Source organism: Dermacentor andersoni, chromosome 4, assembly GCF_023375885.2.
Source record: "Dermacentor andersoni chromosome 4, qqDerAnde1_hic_scaffold, whole genome shotgun sequence".
Taxonomy (NCBI): Eukaryota; Metazoa; Arthropoda; class Arachnida; order Ixodida; family Ixodidae; genus Dermacentor; species Dermacentor andersoni.
In genome coordinates, this window is record NC_092817.1 from 222,408,193 (window position 1) to 222,432,315 (window position 24,123).

Below are 24,123 nucleotides of genomic sequence, written 5' to 3' on the forward strand. Positions count from 1 at the left end.
GTTGCGGAGGAAGTGACGATTACTAGGCTGGCGCGCGCTCGACCAATGGCTTGACGAGAGACCGCGGGTCCTGCCTCCGAGATTAAAAACAGACGCTGCTAAAATCTCGGAGGCAGGACTACGTGTTTTAGGTTTGCAGCGGCCACCGCAGCTAGCGCTCGCAGCCGACCCGGGTTAACCCGGGTCGGGAAGAGTAAAGAGGAGAGTGGCAGGAACCAGCTTCTCGGCTCACGCGGCAGGCATCTAGTAAAGGAGGCGTTGTCTGGTCTATAGGCGCGATGCGGGCGCCGAGCGACGCCGTGGCGTGTTCGTCCTCGGCGTGATCGTTCTCTGGACCGCGCGTTGTTCGACATTGCTCATGTAATCGTGCGTGCGTTACTTGTGTGTTGGTTGTAGGTTCTGTGTTACTTGATGGAAAGCCGTGAGTAGTGGCGGTGCGGCAATGCGGCACCCTCGATGAGCTCTGGCACTACAGAATCTGCGTTGTGTGACCCGTGCTTTCTTGAGAACCCGGCGGTGGTGACAATTGAAATAATGAAGTGAGCGAAGGCAGCGAACCGCGATGTGGCGTCGCCGTGTCCGACTTTGCTTAACGGACATCGAGGGATGTGCTGCTCGCTGCAAGTCATGTAAATGCAACTGCGTCGACCGTCCACTGTTAAGCGCTGAATGTGTGTTTGGTGTGCTGTGCTTGAAACGAGTGGTGCAGCCGTGCAGCGGGGGTGGCAGAGGAGCAGAGTGGCTTAGGGGCTCCGTTTGCGCGCTCACAGACATGTGCTCCCGTCTTGGTCTCATTAGCGGCTGTCGCGGGATTGTGGTGTGCTAGCTCCTTGCTTAGTATGAAGTTTACGACGCTAAAACACAGTATGTTCACGTTTTTCCGCGCTATATGAGCTGAAAACGAGACCTATAGTGTTCTTTACGTGTGTGTCTTGTACATTACTTTCTATTGTGGAAGTTCTGGGAGTCTTATTACGCAAGGAGTGCGAACGTAAACATAAACGCATATGTGTGTCTGAAATTTTGAATTACCCATAATACCCTTTACGACTGATAAGTGGGCTACACGGCCTGTGTGAATCAGCTACCGTATGTTGCGACGCTCTTTCGTGTGGTAGAATGATGCATGGTGCGCGTTTATTTCTGTACTGTTGTAAAAACCATTTGTTTATTCACTCAATGCAAATGTACGGCTTCTTCGCCGCAGCACAGCTTAGTTACGCGGTGAATCATACTAGAAGTGAGAGGGGGCCGCTATCAGCCAGCATAGTATGTCCACTTAGGTGACCTGAGAGGCGGCGGGTGCGCGAGTGTATAATTTAAGAACTCTTATTATGTCCAGTGACAGTGGAGATCATTAACTGTAGCACCAAAGTAGTGGACCACTACCAGAACAAAGGCATGTAGTATGCCCATCTCAATTCTTGTGCTTATGCCAGTCTTATTTTTCACAGCAATAGCTGCTATGGGCTAACTCCCCTGGTTGTTCTGATGTCTACTGATGTCGCTGGAATTCCCGAATTTCTTGCTAGAATATTGCAAATAAAGTTCTCATTGTGCTTCGAGGATTCAAACATACGATCAAAAGAGTGGCAGTCCACAATTCTACATTTCAGCCACTCTGCTGAAGGTAGAGTCGTGGTGAATATTGATCCCGGAGAGTGTGATCTAGCCAACAGGTGCCTAGATTGGCTAACACCTGCTCAATGTCTGCATACTGTATATAGAGCTGGCATCCACACCTTCAAGTTCTTACACATCACCTTCCCACTTGTGAAGGCAGTCCTATGTTAAGTTTTCTTCTTGCATGTGATGACAATGATTGGGTGCATATGCTTCATTAATCTTCTTCTAGTGCTTAGCTTCTCAGATTTACTGGATGGAGCTGCTGGTGTCTTGTTTTTCTCAAGCAAAGCGGGAGATATAGCAATGCGTAGCCCAAATATAGATTTGAGAAAACCAAAACGAATTCAGCAGTAAGAAGCTAAAGGGTTGTTTTGGTGTAGATCAGTGGCTAAGTCCGGATGTGAAAGAGGAGGAAGAAAAGCCGAGTCTTTCCACTTCAATACAGGCACAACTCCCACAAATAAATAGGACTCTTACTTATTTTACTTTTTTAAGGAGATTGCCGACTTGCATTGGCAAGTGTTCACTTCAGCAAACACTGCATGAAGTAAGCTTCCTGTGCATATTTCACCAGCTACTGCATCATTGTTTCACATTATGAGTGAAACTGCAATTTTCTTTATGCCACAACTTGCCCGATTTTGTGTTTTGCAGTGGGATGTTAGCAGTGCTAATAAGGCACCTAAATACTCATGAATAGTAATACAGAGAAAAAAAACTAAGAAAGCAGTGGCTTTTTGTGCGTAGACTATGCATACACCTGGTGCTCTTATGGTCATTTTTTCCCTATCCGCTCAGCCATTCTAAACAAGAAATGTTTATACACAATTAGTTTATACACAGACCACAACTAAACCACAGGTATTGTTGGTAAGCAAAGTATATTTATTCGGTGACATTTTCTGCAGCCCTGCTATTGCGCTTTCCTTCCTTCCTTTTCAGCTGTGCAGGTTCATTAAGAAGTGATGATACAGTTTGACAATTCTAATCATTGAAAGACATAGCGAAACCTTTTTCGGGTTGTTTTTTCTTGGTTTCAGACTCTGCACATTGCATTTTAAGGCGTGTTTTCTGTGTTTGTTGCTTTTTCTTTATGGGTAGGGCATGTCAACATTTTTTACACCATTTCAAGCATGTGGTGCCATAGACTGTTCTTAGATGAAGTCTTGCTCTTTCATTCTGTATAATATGATGTCGGTTTTTTGTGTCCAAGGCCGTTTTACAGCGTGATTGTAGCATTTTGCTAAGATTTGCCTCTGTCACCCAAGCTTGAAAGATTGCTACCCACTGGTGGTGGCATGACACATGTCGTACGTTTCTTTTTCAATAAAAGGAAGTCTGTCGCTTATCCTGTGCACTGGTTGCCTTTTGTCTCTTTGAATTGCAATTTGTTGCCTATATTTGCTCTTTTGTTGCATTTCAGATTAGGAATGGCTATCATAATTGACATTTAACCATATTGCACACAATGTGGATGATATGTAATTGCAATATATGGCCACCATAAATACGATAAAAGTTAATAATTCAAGAATAGTGCCTTTGCATGGTAGTGCAGCCATGAATTGTGGCTATAAGGTACCAGCGCTGCAGATAGCACTGCTTGTGCAGAATATAGTGCAGCTCTACTACTTTCAAACATCATTGTTTTTATCTGCATTTGTATAGCTCCAGTTTCTGTGAACAACACACATCTGGTGGAAGGGTGGCTTGCACCTGCAGTTGGGTCCAATGAATAGCCAAATTTCTGCCCGTTTTCATGTTATTAGCATATTAGTAAAGGCAGTCGTTTTTATAGTAGCCTGTTTGCCCAGTGTAGAAGCCGCCGCAGGGTGTCAGGATCTCATACACATCTTCAGCTTTGCAGGGGACACAGCATCTGGCACATAGTTTGTCACAGGCCATGTATTCGGGGCAAGTTGAGTTTACTTGCAAAGAAAGAACCAAGCTTGTTGGATATGAAGTAAACCGCCTGTATACTCGATGGCCTTCATTTCGTGTGACATATGTGGTTATAGCGAAACTTGTTTTAAGCACTTCTTGTCTAGCAGCGGTCGTTAGCTTTTTGAAACACTCAGGATAGCTTTCAGTAAGCTGGACAGGAATAACACTGAGAAACCAGCAGATGTTAATTGTCGCACTGATCATGCGAAGCTTCATACAGTATGATGAGGGCATAAATAAATGCGGGTGTTCCTCAAGGCCTTGTAGCACATGTCACGAGTTAGGAGGAACATGATTTATAGCACTTTTTTGATCGCAAGCTATTGGTTAAGCAGGTGTGGCCATGGTTGAAGTGCAGTGCAAGGTCAAGAAAACAGATATCTATGAGCAGCACCCTGGTAAGGAGACTCTGGGAAAACTAGTGGGAAGCCTGTTGAACATCTGGTTGACCCACTTGCTGGCTCCACCAGGCAAAGCATGATAAAGAGAAGGAAGTCATCAACACATCAGAAGGTTTTTACATCTAAACACTGTGCTAAGGCCATAACAAGTCTTAGTGCGCAGGCTATGCACGACCAACTACATATGCCTTCTGTTCGGACATTGATCATTGTAACTAACAAGGATGGAGTTGACAAAAAAAGAACAGCAGCTCCATTAATTTGGTTTCACTGGTATCAACAGTGTTTTGTAAGTGTACATTGCCATACTCCCCAATGCCTTCTTGGGTGACATCAGCAAGGACCAGCTTGAGGCGAGGGGTAATAGACGTCTTTACAATGCATGCATGCATGGAGAGCACAGTGTGTCCAAAAAGTAGGCACTTCACAGGGGCACTGGAGAAGGAACAGATTATTAACAGTGGGCAAAGACAAGCTACTAAACACCCAACACTGTTGCATGTAACGACCTCTGAAACAATCTCTCTTAAAGAGGAAATCATCTTTGTGTATCCATAAAGAGGGCAGATGGGCAAAGCTCCTTCAGTAATGCTGCCAGCTTCAAAAGCCCACTTTGCACATCCTGAATGCTTCCTTCTTACGGCTTTGCTGGGCGCAAGCATTCTAATCTCCAAAAGCTGTCATTGAGAGCACTGTTGGTTTGGTGGCAATACAGTTCAGAAGCGATTGCAACAAACCTCCCTTCCTAGTTGGCCTGGATGCTCACGGTGCTTATGAAGCAGCACCATGAGGCAAGCAAGGTGAACGGATGCCTCGAAGCCCTTGTTTGTTTATCACACTGTTCTGTTAGTAACAACCATGAGACTTGAAACCAATAAGCTCAAGTTCGGCACTCGCGTGGTTACTGCGGAGGATCCATAAAAAGCACAAAAACAGAAAATTCAGGGAAAGGATAAAGCACCATTTAACACTTAGTATTGCTGCAGCCCACCCCCTTCTTTTATTTTGTCTGGTCGTGCTACATCTTTTTACTATATATAGGCATGAACTTAGGTGATGTTCCCAATCAGTGTCCAATTTTTATATACACTACGTGCTGGTTCAAGGAGGCTCGAAACACTGCAATGGAAGCTCCAAGTAGAAAAGGTGCCTGGAAGAAAAAAAAAAGCTGTGCTGCAACCATCTCGGCAACATCTTGTCCCCTTAATAAAAAATTGTGCTTTCACATCACTTCATACTAGGCAAGGAGCTAGCACACCACAATCCCGCGACAGCCGCTAATGAGACCAAGACGGGAGCACATGTCTGTGAATTCGCAAACGGAGCCCCTAAGCCACTCTGCTACTCCGCCACCCCCTCTTCACGGCTGCGCCGCTCGTTTCAAGCACAGCACACCAAACACACATTCAGTGCTGAACAGTGGGCGGTCGACGCAGTTGCATTTGCATGACTTGCAGCGAGCAGCACATCCCTCGATGTCCGCTAAGCAAAGTCGGACACGGCGACGCCACATCGCGGTTCGCTGCCTTCGCTCACTTCATTATTTCAATTGTCACCACCGCCGGGTTCTCAAGAAAGCACGGGTCACACAACGCAGATTCTGTACTGCCAGAGCTCACCGAGGCCAAAGCCGCACTGCCGCACCACCACTACTCACGGCTTTCCGCCAGGTAACACAGAACCTACAACCAACACACAAGCAACGCACGTACAATCACATGAGCAATGTTGAACAACGCGCGGTCCAGAGAACGATCACGCCGAGGACGAACACGCCACGGTGTCGCTCGGCTCCAGCATCGCGCCTTCTCAAAAATCCCTAAACGATGCTGTCCCTAGGCACTTAGGATCAGGTCACGTGAGGGATTTTTGTACGACAAATAGACGCACGCGGCTAGAAGGGGAGTCAGAAGGGTTTGGGTGCGAGCTAGTTGGTGCGGATCATTCATATTTAAAACAGCGCCAAAAAATACGGACAAGGGATCAGATGCAAGAATGCAAGAGCAATCAGATGGCCAGAGAAATCTTTGAGGCATTTTCAATGCGTCAGTTAGGAGCCACCTGTGTTAGTTCCCCTGCTATTGTACTTTGCGATAAAGAACTTAAGTTCCTTACTAGAAGTTAAGCAGTCTGGCCTGTGTCCGCCATGTTATGGTTTCTTTTATTTTGTTTAATGTCATTGACGCATGCGCAGCAGTAGTTGAACGACGATGACTCGCCTTCCCCTCCCCTTCTTTCACTCTCTTTATGCCTGTTGCAAACTGTATATTGTCACGTGGTGGTGACGTTAAGAACACAGTAGCGATACTGTGAAAGGCAAAAACTAACTTTTATTGGGCGAACCTGTGCCCACAAGAACAGGCTACACTTATAGCACAACGATAGCGGCGAACAAGGTCGGCGATCGTCGGAAATCTGATCAGCGGGTCAAGCGCGTCGGCTTTTATAGAGCAGTCGTCGAATGTTCCAGACTAATCGTTAGGACCCGCGTGCCTTCCACAAAGTTCTACACCATTCGTGTCACGCGATGAAATCAGATAACACAAGGTTCGGCGACAACAGAAATCCGGGTAGAAGCATCGATAACTTTCCAGAAACTTCGGATACATGCAGGCGCGTCCCGCGCTGTGCGATAAGATTTGTTAGGCGGCGAAACGTGGTCGCCCGATAAATATAAGTACACGTGTCAATACCCCCCTCTTAAAAAGCATCGACCCGATGCTGCAAACAAACGAAAGTAATAAGGAAAAGTACTCGTAGCAAAGAAGACAACAAAATAAGGAAGTTCGTCAGCGTCCGTAAAAGGGCTTAAGGCGCACCACGTGGACCACTTCAGATCGTGCGCGGCGCCGCTGTGAATGCGAAATGCCGTCTGGCACGACCTCATAGTCCAGCGCGCCAATACGTCGGATGACCTTGTAGGGTCCGAAATATCGTCGCAGTAGTTTTTCACTGAGTCCTCGTCGGCGTATCGGGGTCCACACCCAAACACGGTCGCCGGGCTGGTACTCGACGAAGCGTCGTCGGAGGTTGTAGTGTCGGCTGTCGGTACGCTGCTGGTTCTTGATCCGTAAGCGGGCGAGCTGTCGAGCTTCTTCGGCGCGCTGGAGATAGGAAGCGACGTCAAAATTTTCCTCGTCAGTGACGTGCGGCAGCATAGCGTCGAGCGTCGTCGTCGGGTTCCTGCCGTAAACCAGCTTAAATGGCGTGATCTGTGTTGTTTCTTGTACCGCCATGTTATAAGCGAATGTTACGTACGGCAGGACCGCATCCCACGTCTTGTGCTCGACGTCGACGTACATTGCTAGCATGTCGGCGAGGGTCTTGTTCAGGCGCTCCGTGAGACCATTCGTCTGCGGATGGTAGGCAGTTGTCCTCCTGTGACTTGTCTGGTTGTATTGCAGAATGGCTTGCGTGAGCTCTGCTGTAAAAGCCGTTCCTCTGTCCGTGATGAGGACTTCTGGAGCACCATGTCGCAGCAGGATGTTCTCGACGAAAAATTTCGCCACTTCGGCTGCGCTGCCTTTCGGTAGAGCTTTAGTTTCAGCGAAGCGGGTGAGATAGTCCGTCGCTACGACGATCCACTTATTTCCGGAAGTTGATGTCGGAAACGGTCCCAACAAGTCCATCCCGATCTGCTGAAAAGGTCGGTGAGGAGGCTTGATCGGCTGTAGTAATCCCGCTGGCCTTGTCGGTGGTGTCTTGCGTCGCTGACAGTCTCGGCATGTCTTGACGTAACGGGCGACATCGGCGGTTAGGTGCGGCCAGTAATACTTTTCTTGTATCCTCGATAGCGTTCGGGAGAAACCGAGGTGCCCAGCGGTCGGATCGTCATGTAGGGCGTGCAGTACTTCTGGACGCAGCGCCGACGGAACAACAAGAAGGTAGTTGGCGCGGATTGGTGAGAAGTTCTTCTTCACGAGTAGGTTGTTTTGAAGCGTGAACGAAGATAATGCACGCTTAAATGCCCTAGGGACAACGTCGGTGTGCCCTTCCAAATACTCGACTAGGGCTTTTAGCTGCCGGTCCCCTCGTTGTTGTTCGGCGAAATCTTCCGCGCTTATTATGCCAAGGAAGGCGTCGTCATCCTCGTCATCTTGCGGCGGCGGGTCAATGGGGGCGCGTGATAGGCAATCGGCATCTGAGTGTTTTCGTCCGGACTTGTATGTTACAGTGATGTCATATTCTTGTAGTCTGAGGCTCCACCGTGCCAGCCGTCCTGAAGGGTCCTTTAAGTTAGCTAGCCAACACAACGCGTGATGGTCGCTGACCACTTTGAATGGCCTGCCATATAGGTAAGGGCGAAATTTCGCTGTAGCCCAAACGATGGCGAGGCATTCCTTTTCGGTTGTAGAATAATTGCCTTCCGCTTTTGACAACGACCGGCTAGCGTAAGCTATCACGTGTTCATGTCCATCTTTTCTCTGGACTAGGACGGCACCGAGGCCTAGGCTACTGGCGTCAGTGTGAATTTCGGTATCGGCGTGCTCGTCGAAGTGCGCAAGTACGGGCGGCGACTGCATGCGTCGTTTGAGTTCTTGAAATGCGTCGGCCTGCGGCGTTTCCCACTTGAACTCGACATCACATTTGGTTAGATGGGTTAGCGGCTCCGCGATGCGTGAAAAGTCCTTGACAAAGCGCCTGTAGTAGGCACACATGCCAAGGAATCTACGCACTGCCTTCTTGTCGGTGGGCTGCGGGAACTTTGCGATGGCAGCTGTCTTCTGCGGGTCGGGGCGGACTCCAGATTTGCTGATGACGTGGCCTAAAAATAGAAGCTCCTGGTAAGCGATGTGGCACTTTTCCAGCTTCAGAGTAAGTCCTGATGACATGATGGCCTCTAGTACTGTTGCAAGCCGCCTAAGGTGATCGTCGAAATTGCCGGCGAAGACAACGACGTCATCCAAGTAAACGAGACAGGTCTGCCACTTCAATCCTGCTAAAACCGTGTCCATCACCCGTTGGAACGTTGCGGGCGCCGAGCACAGTCCAAATGGCATAACCTTGAACTCGTAGAGGCCGTCCGGGGTGATGAAGGCGGTCTTTTCGCGATCTCTTTCGTCGACTTCTATTTGCCAATAGCCAGACTTGAGGTCCATCGACGAGAAGTATTTAGCGTTGCAGAGCCGATCCAATGCGTCGTCTATCCGTGGGAGGGGGTATACGTCCTTCTTCGTGATCTTGTTCACACGACGATAATCGACGCAGAAACGTAGGGTTCCGTCCCTTTTCTTCACCAGGACAACAGGGGACGCCCACGGGCTTTTCGACGGCTGGATGATGTCGTCGCGCAGCATTTCGTCGACTTGTTCTCTTATAGCTTCACGTTCTCGCGGCGAAACTCGGTAAGGGCTCTGGCGGAGTGGTCGAGTGCACTCCTCGGTGATTATGCGATGCTTGGCGACTGGTGTTTGTCGAATCCTCGATGATGTCGAAAAGCAGGCTTTGTATCGTCGGAGCAGACTTCTGAGCTGTTGCTGCTTGCCCATGGGGAGACTTGGATTAATGTCGTAGTTTGGTTCGGGAACCATGGTCGTCGGGGCAGATGCGGCGGAATCCGAGAGGACAAACGCATTACTGGTTTCCAGACTTTCCTCAATGTACCCGATCGTCGTGCCCTTGTTGATGTGCTTGAACTCCTGGCTGAAGTTTGTCAGCAACACTTCAGTTTTCCCTCCATGCAGTCGAGCGATCCCTCTTGCGACGCAAATTTCACGGTCTAGCAATAGACGTTGGTCGCCTTCGATGACGCCTTCTACGTCAGCGGGTGTTTCTGTGCCGACCGAAATAACAACGCTGGAGCGAGGCGGGATGCTCACTTGATCTTCGAGCACACTCAAGGCGTGGCGACTACGAGGGCTCTCCGGCGGTGACGCTTTATCTTCCGACAGCGTTATAGACTTCGACTGCAGGTCGATGATTGCGCCGTGTTGGTTCAGGAAGTCCATACCGAGAATGACGTCTCGTGAACACTGTTGGAGGATAACGAAGGTGGCAGGGTAAGTCCGGTTATGAATGGTTATTCTTGCCGTGCATATTCCAGTCGGCGTGATGAGGTGTCCTCCAGCGGTCCGAATTTGAGGGCCTTCCCATGCGGTCTTAACCTTCTTCAACTGGGCGGCGATGTGTCCACTCATTACAGAGTAATCGGCCCCTGTGTCCACTAAGGCGGTAACTGCATGGCCGTCGAGAAGCACGTCGAGGTCGGTGGTTCTTTGTCTGGCGTTGCAGTTAGGTCTTGGCGTCGGATCACGGCTGCGTCGCGTTAAACTGAAGCTGGAACGTCGCGTCGTCACGTAGTCTTTTGTCGGTGTAGTCTTGGCTTTCTGACTTCGTCGGGACGGCGGCGTGTCATTATTATGTCGTGGAGATGGTCTCTTCGGCGTCTCCGTCGGCGTCGGAGGATCTTCGTCAGTTCGACGAACAGCAACCGCACCTCCATCGGTTGCTGCTTTTAGTTTTCCGGATATGGGCTCGCAGACCGGCCCCGGGCTGGGCCAGTGTATGGTCGGCGCTGCGGCGACAGGTAACGGCCTGGTGACGGCGAACGGGACGGTCGTCGAGGGCTCCACTGAGTGGCGGCGAGGTAGTCGGCGATATCGCGAGGTCGTTCGCCAATCTGTGGTCGCGGCGCGTTCACGGCGAACCCTCGGAGTCCCATCTCCCGGTATGGGCATCGGCGGTAGATGTGCCCGGCTTCTCCGCAGTGATAGCAAAGCGGGCGGTGGTCAGGGGCGCGCCAAACGTCAGTCTTCCTTGGAATGCCGCGTGGGGTGACGGGTTGGCGTGCTGGCGGCGGGGTTTGTGGTGGACGACGGAACTGTGTCGTCACTGGGCCCTGCCGTGGGCGCGGAGGGGGAACGTGGCGGCGGGCTACAGCGGCGTATGTCATCGCTTGCGGCTGAGGCTGCGGTGATTCAGGGGCTACTCCGAGTTGTTGTTGGAGCTCCTCACGTACGGCGTCGAGAAGGCGGACTTTCTTCTCTTCGGGCATATCCGGGTCGGCGTGGCGGAACAGGCGGTTCATTTCTTCCGTGAATATGGCGACGTTCTCGTTAGGTAGCTGCACTCGGGCGTCCAGCATAGCTTCGGCCCTTTCCTTGCGCACGACGCTTGTAAAGGTGCGCAGGAAGCCGGTACGGAACAGGTCCCATGTTGTCAATGTCGACTCCCTGTTCTCGAACCACGTTCTCGCGGCGTCTTCTAGGGCGAAGTATACATGCCGCAACTTGTCGTCGGAGTCCCAGTTGTTGAAAGTCGCGATTCGCTCGTACGTCTCCAGCCAGGATTCCGGGTCTTCAGTTGCTGCTCCATGGAAGGTCGGTGGGTCCCGATGTTGTTGCAGGACAACGGGGGTCGCTGGGGCAGCCATTGGGGTTGCCTTGGCCACGATCTTCTTGGTCTTCTCAGGTAGAAGTCCGTGTTCCGGGGGCAGCTGTTGTAGACGACGGCTTACTCGATGGTCCGTGACTACGTTGGTGCTCTCTTTACGGTCCGGGCTTGGATCACGGCTTGTCGGGGGCGTCCGGTACATGGACCAAAAGCACCTCCACCAGATGTCACGTGGTGGTGACGTTAAGAACACAGTAGCGATACTGTGAAAGGCAAAAACTAACTTTTATTGGGCGAACCTGTGCCCACAAGAACAGGCTACACTTATAGCACAACGATAGCGGCGAACAAGGTCGGCGATCGTCGGAAATCCGGGTAGAAGCATCGATAACTTTCCAGAAACTTCGGATACATGCAGGCGCGTCCCGCGCTGTGCGATAAGATTTGTTAGGCGGCGAAACGTGGTCGCCCGATAAATATAAGTACACGTGTCAATATATTGGCGACATGCGTTTCCCCGCAGGCCGGCTGAGGCGGGTGAACAATAGAAGGCAGCATCCACGTGACCCTGCGTTCCCGGATGTTGGTTCCCTAAGTTGGTTTCCAACTGTCCCTATGGGGCCACTGAATACCTAGTGTGTCACGTGATTGGTGAGGTTTCTTCCCTGTATTGCTGCCGGATTATACAACAACCCTAGTTCGTGCAATGTCGGAATGGCGCACGTCTGTGATCGAGCTGCCATCGGCGATGACGATCGTCGCTGCGAATTTTGCAGCAAACTATTCATACAGAGGAAGAACATGCTGCAACACATCAGGAACGTTCACAAAATGGCCGTGGATGTCAAGACATTGATGAAATGCGGCGTATGTGGCACTTCCCTGCCTACAATGGAGAAGTATTCGGTGCACCAGATCGCTGCGCACAACTTCGAGGCTGATTACGTGCACCTGGTGTTCCGGAACAATAAGGGTGAGGAACAGTTTTATTAAGTTTATTCTCAGTCATCGTGAGCAAATGACGTTTAAACGCAATATTATATCTTGGACTTTTTTTAATTTCTTGTTGCGCAGTGTGCCTCCAAAAAGGCAGTTGTTTATGCTTTGCGGGCCTTAGTTTTCTCTTTCTCTATCTGTTTCGCGAAGAGCAGCTTTTGCGCAGGTGCCTAATTTATTTCCTTGGGGTATATTGAAGTTTGTATCCTCGTTAAATATAATTTGTTTGTTTATCCATCTATAGTATAGTCATGTGTGCGCGCTCCCAGCGATGCGCTACATGACATACGTTTGGCATTGTCTGCTTTCCTGCACAGCAAGTGGAGTGAAATTTGACGTTTGTACATCTTCTTATTTTTTAAGCGACAGGAGTAAGCTGTTCTGCGTTCTGACGTTGCTCTGGGCCACATACGTGCGTGGCCTAGTCTTCGCCTCAGTGCACGTTGCAATGCGGCAGAGACGCAGAACCGGTACCATACATGAATTTGCGGATGTCGCCGGGATGGTTTCACAGCGTATTGTGGGCAAACTCTTTAGCAGTACATTTCATAGAATAGAGCGAAATGTGACGCTCGCGCAACCCCACCCCTTTTTATTTTACTTAAACGAGAGGAGGGATTTGCTCTGCGTTCTGACGCTGTCTGTGCTACTTGCGTGCGTGGTGTAGTCTTCGCCTCAGTGCAGGCCGCAATAGGTCCGAATGCAGGCCGTCGTAGGTCCATGACCACACTTGCAATTGCGGCTGTCAGCGGCTTGGTCTCCCGGCGTACTTTGGGAAAATTCTTTAGTAGTACCACAGTCCCTCAATAGAAGGACTCTGGTTATAGATTTCATAAAGTAGAGCGAAATTTGACGCACGCGGAATCCTTTTTTCTTTAAGAAGAGTGTGTTAGGAGGCTACTTGGTAAGACATCCTTTTGTGAACTTAAACTGCGCTTGAGAAAAGACACCAACGTAGAAGAAGACAGGACGAACGCAGACTAGCAACTGGTTTATTGAAATCACACATAATGCTGCCTCTTCGAACCAGGCGCATGCCCAAGCCAGATCATAACCGCGTGACGATGGAACACTCCCTCGCCAAGCCCCTATCTACAGTAAAAAATCAAGCTCTTCTTGAAAAGAAGGAGCTTTTCAAGAAGAAACTGAGAGAAGGGATTCACACTGTTCTGGGGCGTAGCTTGCACCATGTGCTCTCAGTTCGTCTTTGTCTTATCGTAACAGCATTGCTATGAATGTACAGTCTGATTCAATATTGAGGAAGGAGTGAGCATAGATCATGCTTCAGTTTCATATTTGTTTCTTATTAAAACAAAACTAATATGATAAATTTTTTGATGTTATGGCGCATTGCATTTGAAATTCAATTTTAACATAAATTTGAGCAATATCAAGGGTGACCTCATGACACAGTCTAGTTGAAGGTGAGGGAGTAAAATAAATGCTACATTAGCCCGTGCCCAAAGCCTTCAGAGTGATTATTTTTGTTTGCATCTCTCTCCCAATAGTACTTGTCACTATCTAATGCTATTTCGTGCTTTTATTACAGAATTTCATGAATGGAAAGCAGAAGATGAGGGTAGCCAAAACTGCTGGTTCATTTTGCCCAAGGACCCTAAAAAGCTAGCCAGTGGAGAAACAAGGATCCACTATTACTGTAATAGATCAGGCGAGGCAAGGAAAAAGGAAGGTCATAGTGACCGTCGGGAGAAAAGTCAGGGGAGCTGTAGGTCTGGTAAGATGTGTCTTTCATTTATTACCGTCACAATTACCGTCCGACACCTGAAGGCACCACCATAAAAGTCAGGTATCAAAGAAACCATTACGGTCATAAACCAGAAATTCAGCACTGGAGAATGAGTGACAAGGAAAAGGCCAGCGTAGCAGAGAACCTAGAAAGGGGTGTGCCCATGAAAACCATTCTAAAGCGAGTAAGAACATCTGTGGCATCCAAGCTGAGGCCCGTGCACTTGGCAGAGTGCTCAACCCTGCATAACATCAAACAGCAGTTTAACATTGCTGCTCCTGAACATTGTCACACTAATGACGCTATCAGTGTAGACATGTGGGTGATTGTGATGAAAGAAAAAGGTGAAACACTTGTCCGCCTGTACAAGGCACAAGGTGCAGTGGACCCAAGTGGTACATTTCCTTCAGCAGACTTTGCTCTTGTTCTGATGACAGAGTCTCAGAAGGAGCTACTAGAAAAATTGGGCCCTGCAGGTACTGTATGTCTTGACTCCATACATGGAACTACAGAGTACCAGATTGAGCTGACCACTCTTCTGCTGCTAGATAAAATAGGATCAGGTGTAGCTATAGCTTATTTCATCTGCAACCGGATGAACGAGCAAACTTTGACAACATTCTTCAAATATCTGGAGTCGGCCATGGCCAAAAAAGTGGCTGCTAAGACATTGATATCTGATGATGCGTCGCAATTCCACAAAGCATGGTCCATGGTCATGGGTGCCGCAAAACAGAAACTTCTCAGTGCCTGGCATGTGGATAACAATTGGCGTAAGAAGATACTCGAGTGTGTAGAGAAACAGCTAAGGCCACATGTTTACCATAGTGTGTGGCTACTCTTAGAGTTCCTCGCGGAAAAGGCATTTGAAGATTATTTTAAGCAATTCCTTTCTAGTGAGGAAGAAAAACTGAGGGACTTCCTGAAGTACTTCAATGACCACTATGCAGTTAGGCCGCAAGAGTGGGCCTATTGCTTTAGGACTAGAGCAGCTGTCAACACTAACATGCACCTTGAGAGCAAGCGCAGGACGTTAAAGCATACTATGCTGGAGAGAAAACAGAATAAGCATGGTGACAAACTTATTTCTGCCCTCATGGACTTGACAAATCATTTTTTAATGAAAAGGGCTATCCAGATGATGAAAGGGGCAAAGGGTAAGAAGCTGAGCAGAATTCAGAAGAACCAAAGGTCTGGCAGTGAAATGGCAGCTTGTGCCAAATTAAATGAAGATGGCTGTGCCAAATTAAATGAAGATGGCATATAGACTGTGCCATCTCAGTCTATTAAAGGGCTCTCATATACAGTGTCAAAAGTGGGAGATGGTGCTTGCTGTTCTTTGAGGTGTAAGGAATGTGCAGTGTGTGTGCATACTTACATGTGCACTTGCTATGACCATCTTATACACTTTACAGTGTGCAAGCACATTCACTCTGTGGTCATCGCTAATCCAACTAGCAGCAACAAGGCCCATGAGAGCTCACCCGAAGAAGCATGTGAGGCAAGTCGGGCATTGCACATTGTACAGAGTATAACAAAGCTGGAAGCAGCCAAAGCCGTGTAAAGCTCAGCACTCTTAAGAGCAAAAATGGACTCGGTCAGACAGGCAATATCAGATGGTGAAGTCTCTGAGGGTGTGGCTGAGAAGGCAAACAATTTGTTTGAGCCAGTTTTCATGCTTGTTGAAAGTGAAAGTGACCCAAAAAGAAAGATGCCAGACGATTCAAATGAACCAGCCAACAAAAAAGTTGTGCACCTGTTAAGATTTCACTCTACAAAAAACCCTAGATTGTCGCAGCCATCATCTAGCCTTTCAAGGCCCACTGAAGCTCAAAAGGAAGTCCTTAAATAACAGCTTAGGGACAGCAACACAGAAACAAGAGATAACCATGTCAGCAGGGCACGATTACTGGTAACAAGCCTCCAGTGCAGTTAGGAAGAGAGAAGTGGTGCAGTAGTGCTGTGCTGTCATGCCTTATTGAAGCAGGTTGAGGGCTCGCATGTTAACAAATCATGACATGTGGTCTCTGATGATTAGCCCGTCTGTTTTTGTCTGTGGTGTGCAGCCATATGTCACAGCTGGATGGTATGTGTGTTAGAGCACGAGAGATGCCTCCATGCTTGTTGTATGAGCTGCTGGTAAGTGTTCTGTGAAGATAGGTACAGACCCAGTGGTCATCTCTGGTACGTGGCAGCTGTTGGATGGTAGTGTGTTAGAGCACGCCTCCATGCTTGTCATATGAGCCGCTGGTAAGTATGTCTGTACATAGATGTAAGGAAGTGCATTGGTTGGTGTGTAGTGTTTCAGTGTGCAAAAGCCTCCAATGTGTTTTGCTACTTATAAATTTGTGTAAACACTCAGTAGCGCAGTAGTTATGATGTTGCACTGCTGAGCACGAGCTTGCGGGTTCAATCCCAGCAAAGGTGGCTGCATTTCAGTGGTGGTGAAATGAAAAAAAAAGTGTGTAGTTGAATTTAAGTGCACATCACAAAACCCAAGGTGGTCAAAAATATTACTGAGTCCCGCACTGTGGCATGCCTCATAATTCGATCTAGATTTTGTGTTCCATGTGATGTTCTTATTGCCCATTTGAATAAACTTTTATTTTTCAGATTACCAAAATAGAGGGCATATGCAGTGGTATTGTGTGCAGTCTGGATAAGTTGCTCTGGTCATGAGCACTCAATTAAAACTTCTGCATATTTGGCTGCAGCAGACAGTGTCATAATGATTGTAAAGAGTATGCAGAAAGCTTTAGGCCACTCTACATATCAGATCAGTTTTATATTGCATCCCTTATGGTGCATCTCTTACTTGAGTAGGCATAATAACAATTGGCAATGCTTCCTTACACATTTAATATTTTTCTTTTTTTCTTTTGGAAGAGTAGCCTTCGAAGAATAATCTACAACCGTGCTCCTACCTTCTCTTTCACTGTCTCCCCATTTCTTTTCTACACTTCAACTTCATTCTACGCACTTTCTTATTCTCCTCTTCATGCTACATTGAGGGTGTGGGAAAGTGAGCTAAGCGTGCATAAAGATTGCTGTGCCGAACTTAATTGCGGCACTGACGAAAACAAATCTTTGTTAAAAGGTTCACTCCAGCTACATTCTCCCTCCAAACACTGTTTATCACTTCAAGCCTTCATATTCCCGTGAGCTTTTGTCTTGTTTAATAGTTGTAACAGTCATACTATTTATTACTATCAATAGCCAGCATACATTTAGCACTGCAAAGGGCTGTTTAGAAGATGTGCGAGTTTCTACTTCCCTTATGATAAATACTCCAGACATTCAGTCTCTATTTTATGAAAATCTTTCAAACATTGCCGGTGATGACCACCATATAGGTTAATGTCGGCATGGGACTGAGGCTTTCCCGCAAAAAGAACAGTTATGTTGTGCTCATATCATGTGACTGGCAGTTTCTGCTGTAATTTTTGCACTTGTCAACTGCACTGTGAAGAGTTCATTTCTGTGAATATGTGCTGGCCTGATTCTTCTTGTTCACGCATTTCAGATCTTGTGCTATGAGATGAGGAGGTGTAAAATAAAAACACCATGTAGATTTCACAATGCCTTTAAGAAACCACGCAAAGCTTGGAGATGAAGCATTACATGCACCTTGAACCAAGTGTCTGGACAAAGCGAGTGAAAGTTGTTTTGTCATGAGCGAGGGTATCGGTGTTACTTGTAACTACCTTTAAATAAAGGTTTGTTTCAAAACAGTGGCTCAACTCTGTGTTCCCCCGGTAAAATACAAAACCATTGGGATTTCCAATTCGCTTTTTAAACATAATTAACCAATATGAATAAAAAAAACTTGATGAATCAAGATATAAGCTTGCCATACCATGGAAACACTTGAAACTCCTTTTGAGAAGCTTACTCATACACGAACACACTATAGCAATTATTTTCAATCGTATACCCACAATTTGCCGCGTCACCATGTCAATGTGTAGTCTTTTCTTCTTCAGCGGATATTTGTACAAGACCCCGTTCACCGTCTATCAGGTAAGATGTGTACGTATGCTACACGCAATCGTAGTGCTTCACTAAGCCACAGTGCACTACAAAGTTAAGCATGAGCGGTACACAAAATTCACAAGTTCTTAGTATTGCCAAGAACAACCATTGCTTGGCGAAGTTCTCACAGGCGTTGTAGATGTTGTTGGGCGCGGCAGTGCTGAACGTAGCGTTAGCGGCTTAAATCGTGTTTTTTACTAGTAACAACGTGTCACTATTTCATATTATTGGCGGCGTCTCCAGGACACCAAATCGGTAACGGGGACACCAGAGCTAGAACGCGGACTGGTCCATGGGTTGGGGCTCGCCGAGGCCTGCGCGTGCTAGTAGTATATCTTGATGTCTGTAGGCTGTGTGTAAGTCGTACTTTCCGAATTTTCTGACGCATTTTAAAATCAGCTGTCCGCTTTCGCGGACAAGGCTGGAGTCAGGGTGGTCCGTGAGTTGGGGCAACATAACCTGCTTCCAGTTTGGGACCGCCCTGCTTCCAGTTTTGATCCCTCCGCTGCCCCTTGGGTACCCTGCCGCCTCCTTGATTATAATCTAATGCTCTCCTGAGGCCTCTGTTTGCCGGTTACATGTGCCCTCCTGAAGCACTACTTGTAAATGAATCCGATCTATCGTCGCAACGAAAAAAGCGCCCCGCGACTTCTACAACACCAGTCAGAACCTTGCCCATTGGTTTACATATGTGTGGCCGCAAATATCTGAAACTTAATGCCAGTTCAACAGGTTTGTTGGCAAGGGTGTCAGGTCGTTGCTTTGTGTTGAATCGGCCTTTTCTCAATTCTTAAGAATTTAATTGGAATGCACCTGACCAGTGCTGCTTTGTGGTGCTTGCCACCAGTCCCTTGGACAGGGAAGACATATGAGAATCCCTGTGCATACACTTTATACGCAGTGGTGTGACCGCTTCCTTTGGGAAACTACCACGTTAGCGATATTGTGAGCGCACTGTGACTTTCCTTCCATCTTCCTCATCCATACGTAGTGTGTGTCGCTTCTTCCTCGCCAGAGCTCTAGCTCGGCAAGAATAAAGCGGTTCCTTAGAAGTGGTGGAGGTGCTGGGTTTCTGCATACCAAGGACGTATAAGGTAACAGTGTTTGTGCCTTTAATATGTCTCATTCGATCATTTTGAGACGTGGTGGTGTTCATGCGTTAGCACAGTGCAAGGACATTCACAATGTAAGAGGTACATGATTCTCGAATTGTATACTCTCTCTGGGCTTTTCTCGCGACCTCAGCACAAGTAGTGGGAGCATCAAAAAACTGACAAAGCTGGTGCATGAATGTTGCCCAGTGTTGGTGTTCCTTGGTGTTGAAATTATCCTTCCTTTCTCTAAATCCAAGGGCGAGATCTTGCATTCTGAATGTTTGCTTGTGCTCTCATTATTCGCCTTCACCGTGCTTTCGTCAGCGGTCGTCTGCTTGGTGAAGCGGGAGCGCCTATTGAACACTTCCTACTCACTGATGTAGAAGGTGAAGCAAACAGTCAGAAAGCTAGAAGCTTGCGCAATCTCATACCAGGTTTTTAATCCAGTTTGACATTGAAGCATCCTGGTAGTATTAAAGTACTTTAGAAAGAGGTTCCAGAAGCATTGCCAAGTTTGCCACTTGGTGAAATTTGTAGTTTGAAAACAATTTAGGCTCTTAGCAAGATTAGTAGTGAACAGAGGTTTTCACATGGCGATTGGTGTTGTCCAAATGCATGAAGAGGTCACAGTACGAGTACTTAAGCTGATAGTGTCGGGTAACCATAAGCACCAGCAGGGGCCCCGTAATAGTGTCCCCTTTAACTTCAGATATGCTTCACTGCATGATGGTAAATATGCTTCGCCGCATAACACGACTCTGCCGCAGTGAAGGTGACTTAAACCGACAACAGCCGAGAAGGTGCAAACAGCACTGCGCTGCCTGGTTCTTGCTGTTGGCCTTTTCTTCTTTTCACAGTGTCCTTACTGTAAGTGCACTCCAGAGTTACAATGCAGGAATATGCATGTGTTCATATGCATGCGTGGTTACACAGAATCGGCCGGGAGAACTTCAAGCCTACAAACAACACCCGCGTGTGCGAGGTATAAGTACACCTTGCTTGTGCTTTTCGGCACTGTTTTAGAAGATATTTAAGCGAAGTGCACGCGGTGTTAGCGATGCTACGAAAACAGGAGTTCGTTGCAGGGATCGTTCGCGTCTTGCACTCTTGACGCGGGTACACGTGTACGCTTTTGTTGCTCGTGGCACGCGAAGGCACACTTGTCGCGCGAATATTCCGCGTCCACACGTGCACCAGGTACTCGCATGATTTCTCCACGCACGTGAGCGCGCTCTCGCCTCGAGTCACTCCACCCATATGGCACTTGTTTTTCGCAGATCGTGACGATCGCAGTCAATAAAAACATGGTCAATACTGGTGATACTTCCTTTTGTCCACTTATCCTTTGCTCATTTATACATACGCATTTCGAGCTTGAAACCAATGGCCAGGTGATATTCACAACACATGCTTCAAATTTTGATCTTGTAAGCCGAGCACATGCAATGAACTGAAGTCAGCATACATATTATGTTTTATGTCGAAATGCTACGGTGCATACCCAAATAATGTTGTGCTTGATGCAAAACAAGAAATACAAAACAACAGAACACCCAGTAGCTTTAGTTTCACTCTGTCACTATGCATGTTACATAAGCCGCTCTAGAAGCACAAGAATTTTATACATCGCCTATGTAACTCAGAAAAAAAAAGGTGCTGCGTCACCAGCGGGCGTTCGTGCTTCTTTTTTTTTACACAGGCAGCAAATCTTGGCAGTCTAAGAAAACAGACATAAATAAGTTGAGAAGAGTAGCCGCTCATCAACGCACTAGACAGCCGCGTTCATAAATCGCAATGTAGCAAACTCTCGCTCATTATCAGTGTCCAGAAGTACATATACGTTGCTGTAATCACGCAAATGGCTCATATTGGCTTTCCACAAGATTTAGTGCGCAAAATGGTCATCGAAGTTGGTTTTTACGCCAGCTGTGCACAGATCGTCTTACGATCACGGCCAAACACCGGTGCGCACATGGCAGTCGCAGTGTGTCGTGCGTATACGGCGGACAAAGTCGCCCTGCAGAATCGAGAACGCGCGGTATCCGTTTACAAACTAAATTAGATGTATCCGATTTAGCTTGTGAAATTATACAATGAACGTACGTGCCTGTGACACTGTCAGATGTTAGTTTCGTCCTGCTTGGAAACATTCAATAGGAGCCGACGGCGGTCCACGATGTTCATGCCCAAAAGCACAAGCTTGCCTCATTCCGGCTCGAAGTGACGAAATGTTTCCTTCGTAGCTCGCTCCGCGGAAGGGAAAAAAAAACGCGTGCCTAAGCTCCCGATAGCAGCGCTAAGCTGCTGCCCACAATCGTAGCACAGTTCCAGCAGTAAACACGATCGGCGTGCAAAACAACCACCGGCTGCATTACCGTATTTTCCGGTGTATAAGACGCGGTTTTTTTCCAAAAATCTTGCTGGTGCGTCCTATACAAGGGTGCGTCTTATATGCGAATTTTTCGTTTTTTTTTGCGGGTTCAGAAATTACTCAGGTTCATGCTCAAGCTTTTTTCACCGAAAAAATATCACTACCAATGATGCGGTAGTAGCACGGTTAATACTTCAATACGGGGACCGCCGTGCGCAACTTTTTTTAGGTGAACTTTATCATGAAACGGCGGGGATGACGACTTCCAGAATCGCAAACACGCGGTCGTTTCGGAGGCGCAAGCAAAAGTAATGTGAAATTCCCAAAGATGGCGACAGTCGCGCTTCTCGACATTGTCAAGACAAGCCAAGCCGGCGTTCTTTTTTAGTCATTCTTTGCAACTTCGCAACCGTGTACGTATTACGTCTGTGTTGGTGACTTCGGCGTGTGTTTTCCACTACCTACACCTGTCGTGCTCAGTCTTACTACAGTATGCCACCGAAGTTGCGCAAGAGCTACACCGCAAAGTTCAAATTATCTGCGGTCGAGTATGCTACCGAAAACGGAAATCGGGCTGCGGGCCGCCATTTCGACGTCACCGAGAAGATGATTCGCACGTGGCGACAGTCGTCCGCCAAACTGCAGGCGATGAAGAGCGGAAAGAAGGCTGACCGCGGGAAGAAGGCGCGGTGGCCTGAACTTGAAGACCGGCTCCTCAAGTGGGCTCTTGAACAACGGGCTCAAGGTAGGGCTCTGTCAACCGTGCAGTTGCGCTTGAAAGCACGCACTTTGGCGAGTGAAATCGGTGCCGCTGATTTTGTTGGTGGGCCGTCATGGTGCTATAGATTTATGCAGCGCAAAGCCTTGTCAATAAGAGCGCGAACGACAATGTCTCAACAACTACCAGACGATTTCGGAGAGAAAGTGGAGAAGTTCCATGAATTTGTGAAGAAGGAAGTCGAAAAGAATAACATCATCGACAGCCACATCGTAAACATGGACGAAGTGCCTCTAACATTTGACATCCCTATGTCAAAAAGTGTCGCTCAGAAAGGTGATAAGACTGTCACAGTACGAACAACTGGGCACGAAAAGTCTCACTTCACTGTCGTACTTGCGTGCTGTGCTGACGGAACAAAGCTGCCGCCGATGATAATTTTTAAAAGGAAAACGATGCCAAAAGAAAGCTTTCCGCCTGGTGTTATTGTCACAACTAACCAGAAGGGCTGGATGGATGAGCAAATGATGGGAGTTTGGCTCGAAAAGTGCTTTTCGAAGCGCCCGGATGGATTTTTTCACTCCCGGAAAGGCCTTCTGGTTATGGATAGCATGCGGGCGCACATTACTGACTTGACACTGAGGCAAATCAAGGCGAAGAACTGTACCCCTACAATAATACCCGGTGGTTTGACGAAGGTTCTACAGCCTTTGGATATTTCCGTCAACCGCAGCTTTAAAGCTATTTTGCGACGTATTTGGGAGGCGTGGATGACGGAAGGCGAGCACAGCTACACCGCAACTGGACGCATGAGGCGCGCTTCTTACAGCGAAGTTGCGAAGTGGGTCCATGAGGCCTGGAGTGCTGTTAGAGTGGCAACCATAACTGCAGGGTTCCGGAAGGCTGGCCTGCTAGCTTCATCGCCAACCGAGCACGACGACAATCAGACCAGCGGTTCTGAGTATGAAGAGAATGCTTCAGCCGCGTTGCCTCCAGAAATGGGCGAGCTTTTTGAGAGCGCATCCGAAGATGAAGACTTCGATGGTTTTTTTCTTTCTTTTTTGCTAAAACGTGGGCGGGTATGGCGTGAGTGTTGCCTTTTGCGATCACTTAGCGTTGCTTAAGAACTTCTCACAGGCCGCCGCGGTGGCTCAGTGGTTGAGTGGTGATGGTCGATCAAGCGTGTTTAATTAACCCTGACTAGCCTAAGTGGGTAAATTGGGGTGCGTCTTATACACGGGTGCGTCTTATATACCAACTTTTTCAATGAGAGCCTTCATATATGGCGAGTGCGTCTTATACAAGGGTGCGTCTTATACACCGGAAAATACGGTACTTCGCACAACATAACATTTTATTTTCGTTCTTAGCAACCATCATCTCTGGGCACAAAGTATTTGTGCTTCAGTAAACACTCAACCCGACGTGTCACCGAATATCAAGCTCTTCCGACACGGCGGCCTTCCCGCGACGCAGTCGGCTTGGAAGGTATATGGCGGTGGCCGCTCAGTGTTGCCAGTCAAATCCCGACCTTTGCGGTACTCTGAAATTTTTTGCAGTGCCTCTAGCGAGCAGCAGCTCCACGTTCCCCCTGGTGGCATCGGTGCGCAAGGGGGTCACGCGCGCCCGAAGGAAAGCGCCGCCGGTATTCACACCTCCCCTTCTAGCCACCCTACTATTGTGTTCTAGAAGGGGAGGTTCTAGTTCACTATAACCCTACCCTGGTGTGCCCTAGGGTGCTATTCTCAGAAGAGTATCCCCGCAGGCTGGCTGTACCCGGTTTGGAGGCAAACCGGATGTGACGTGAGCCAGTGGCGTACTCCCTGCCTCCAGATAGGTACTTGTACGCCTAGGGAAAGACG

General features: G+C 48.0%; 1 protein-coding gene across 1 annotated transcript; it reads left to right on the top strand.

The window, feature by feature from the left end:
* The first annotated feature begins 11,985 nt into the window (after positions 1-11,985).
* On the top strand, positions 11,986-17,720 carry LOC129380171 (uncharacterized). The gene is made up of 3 exons (XM_072288047.1): positions 11,986-12,276; positions 13,849-14,034; positions 17,570-17,720. The coding sequence occupies exons 1-3, from the start codon at positions 12,018-12,020 to the stop codon at positions 17,581-17,583; spliced, it is 459 nt and encodes a 152-aa protein (XP_072144148.1). The 5' UTR covers positions 11,986-12,017; the 3' UTR covers positions 17,584-17,720.
* The last annotated feature ends 6,403 nt before the right edge of the window (positions 17,721-24,123 follow it).

Bases quoted from the DNA above. Each gene is read 5' to 3' on its own strand.
- LOC129380171 (XM_072288047.1), top strand. From the start codon at position 12,018: ATGGCGCACGTCTGTGATCGAGCTGCCATCGGCGATGACGATCGTCGC. The intron at 12,277-13,848 runs GTGAGGAACAGT...CTTTTATTACAG, and splicing joins GGTGTTCCGGAACAATAAGG to AATTTCATGAATGGAAAGCA.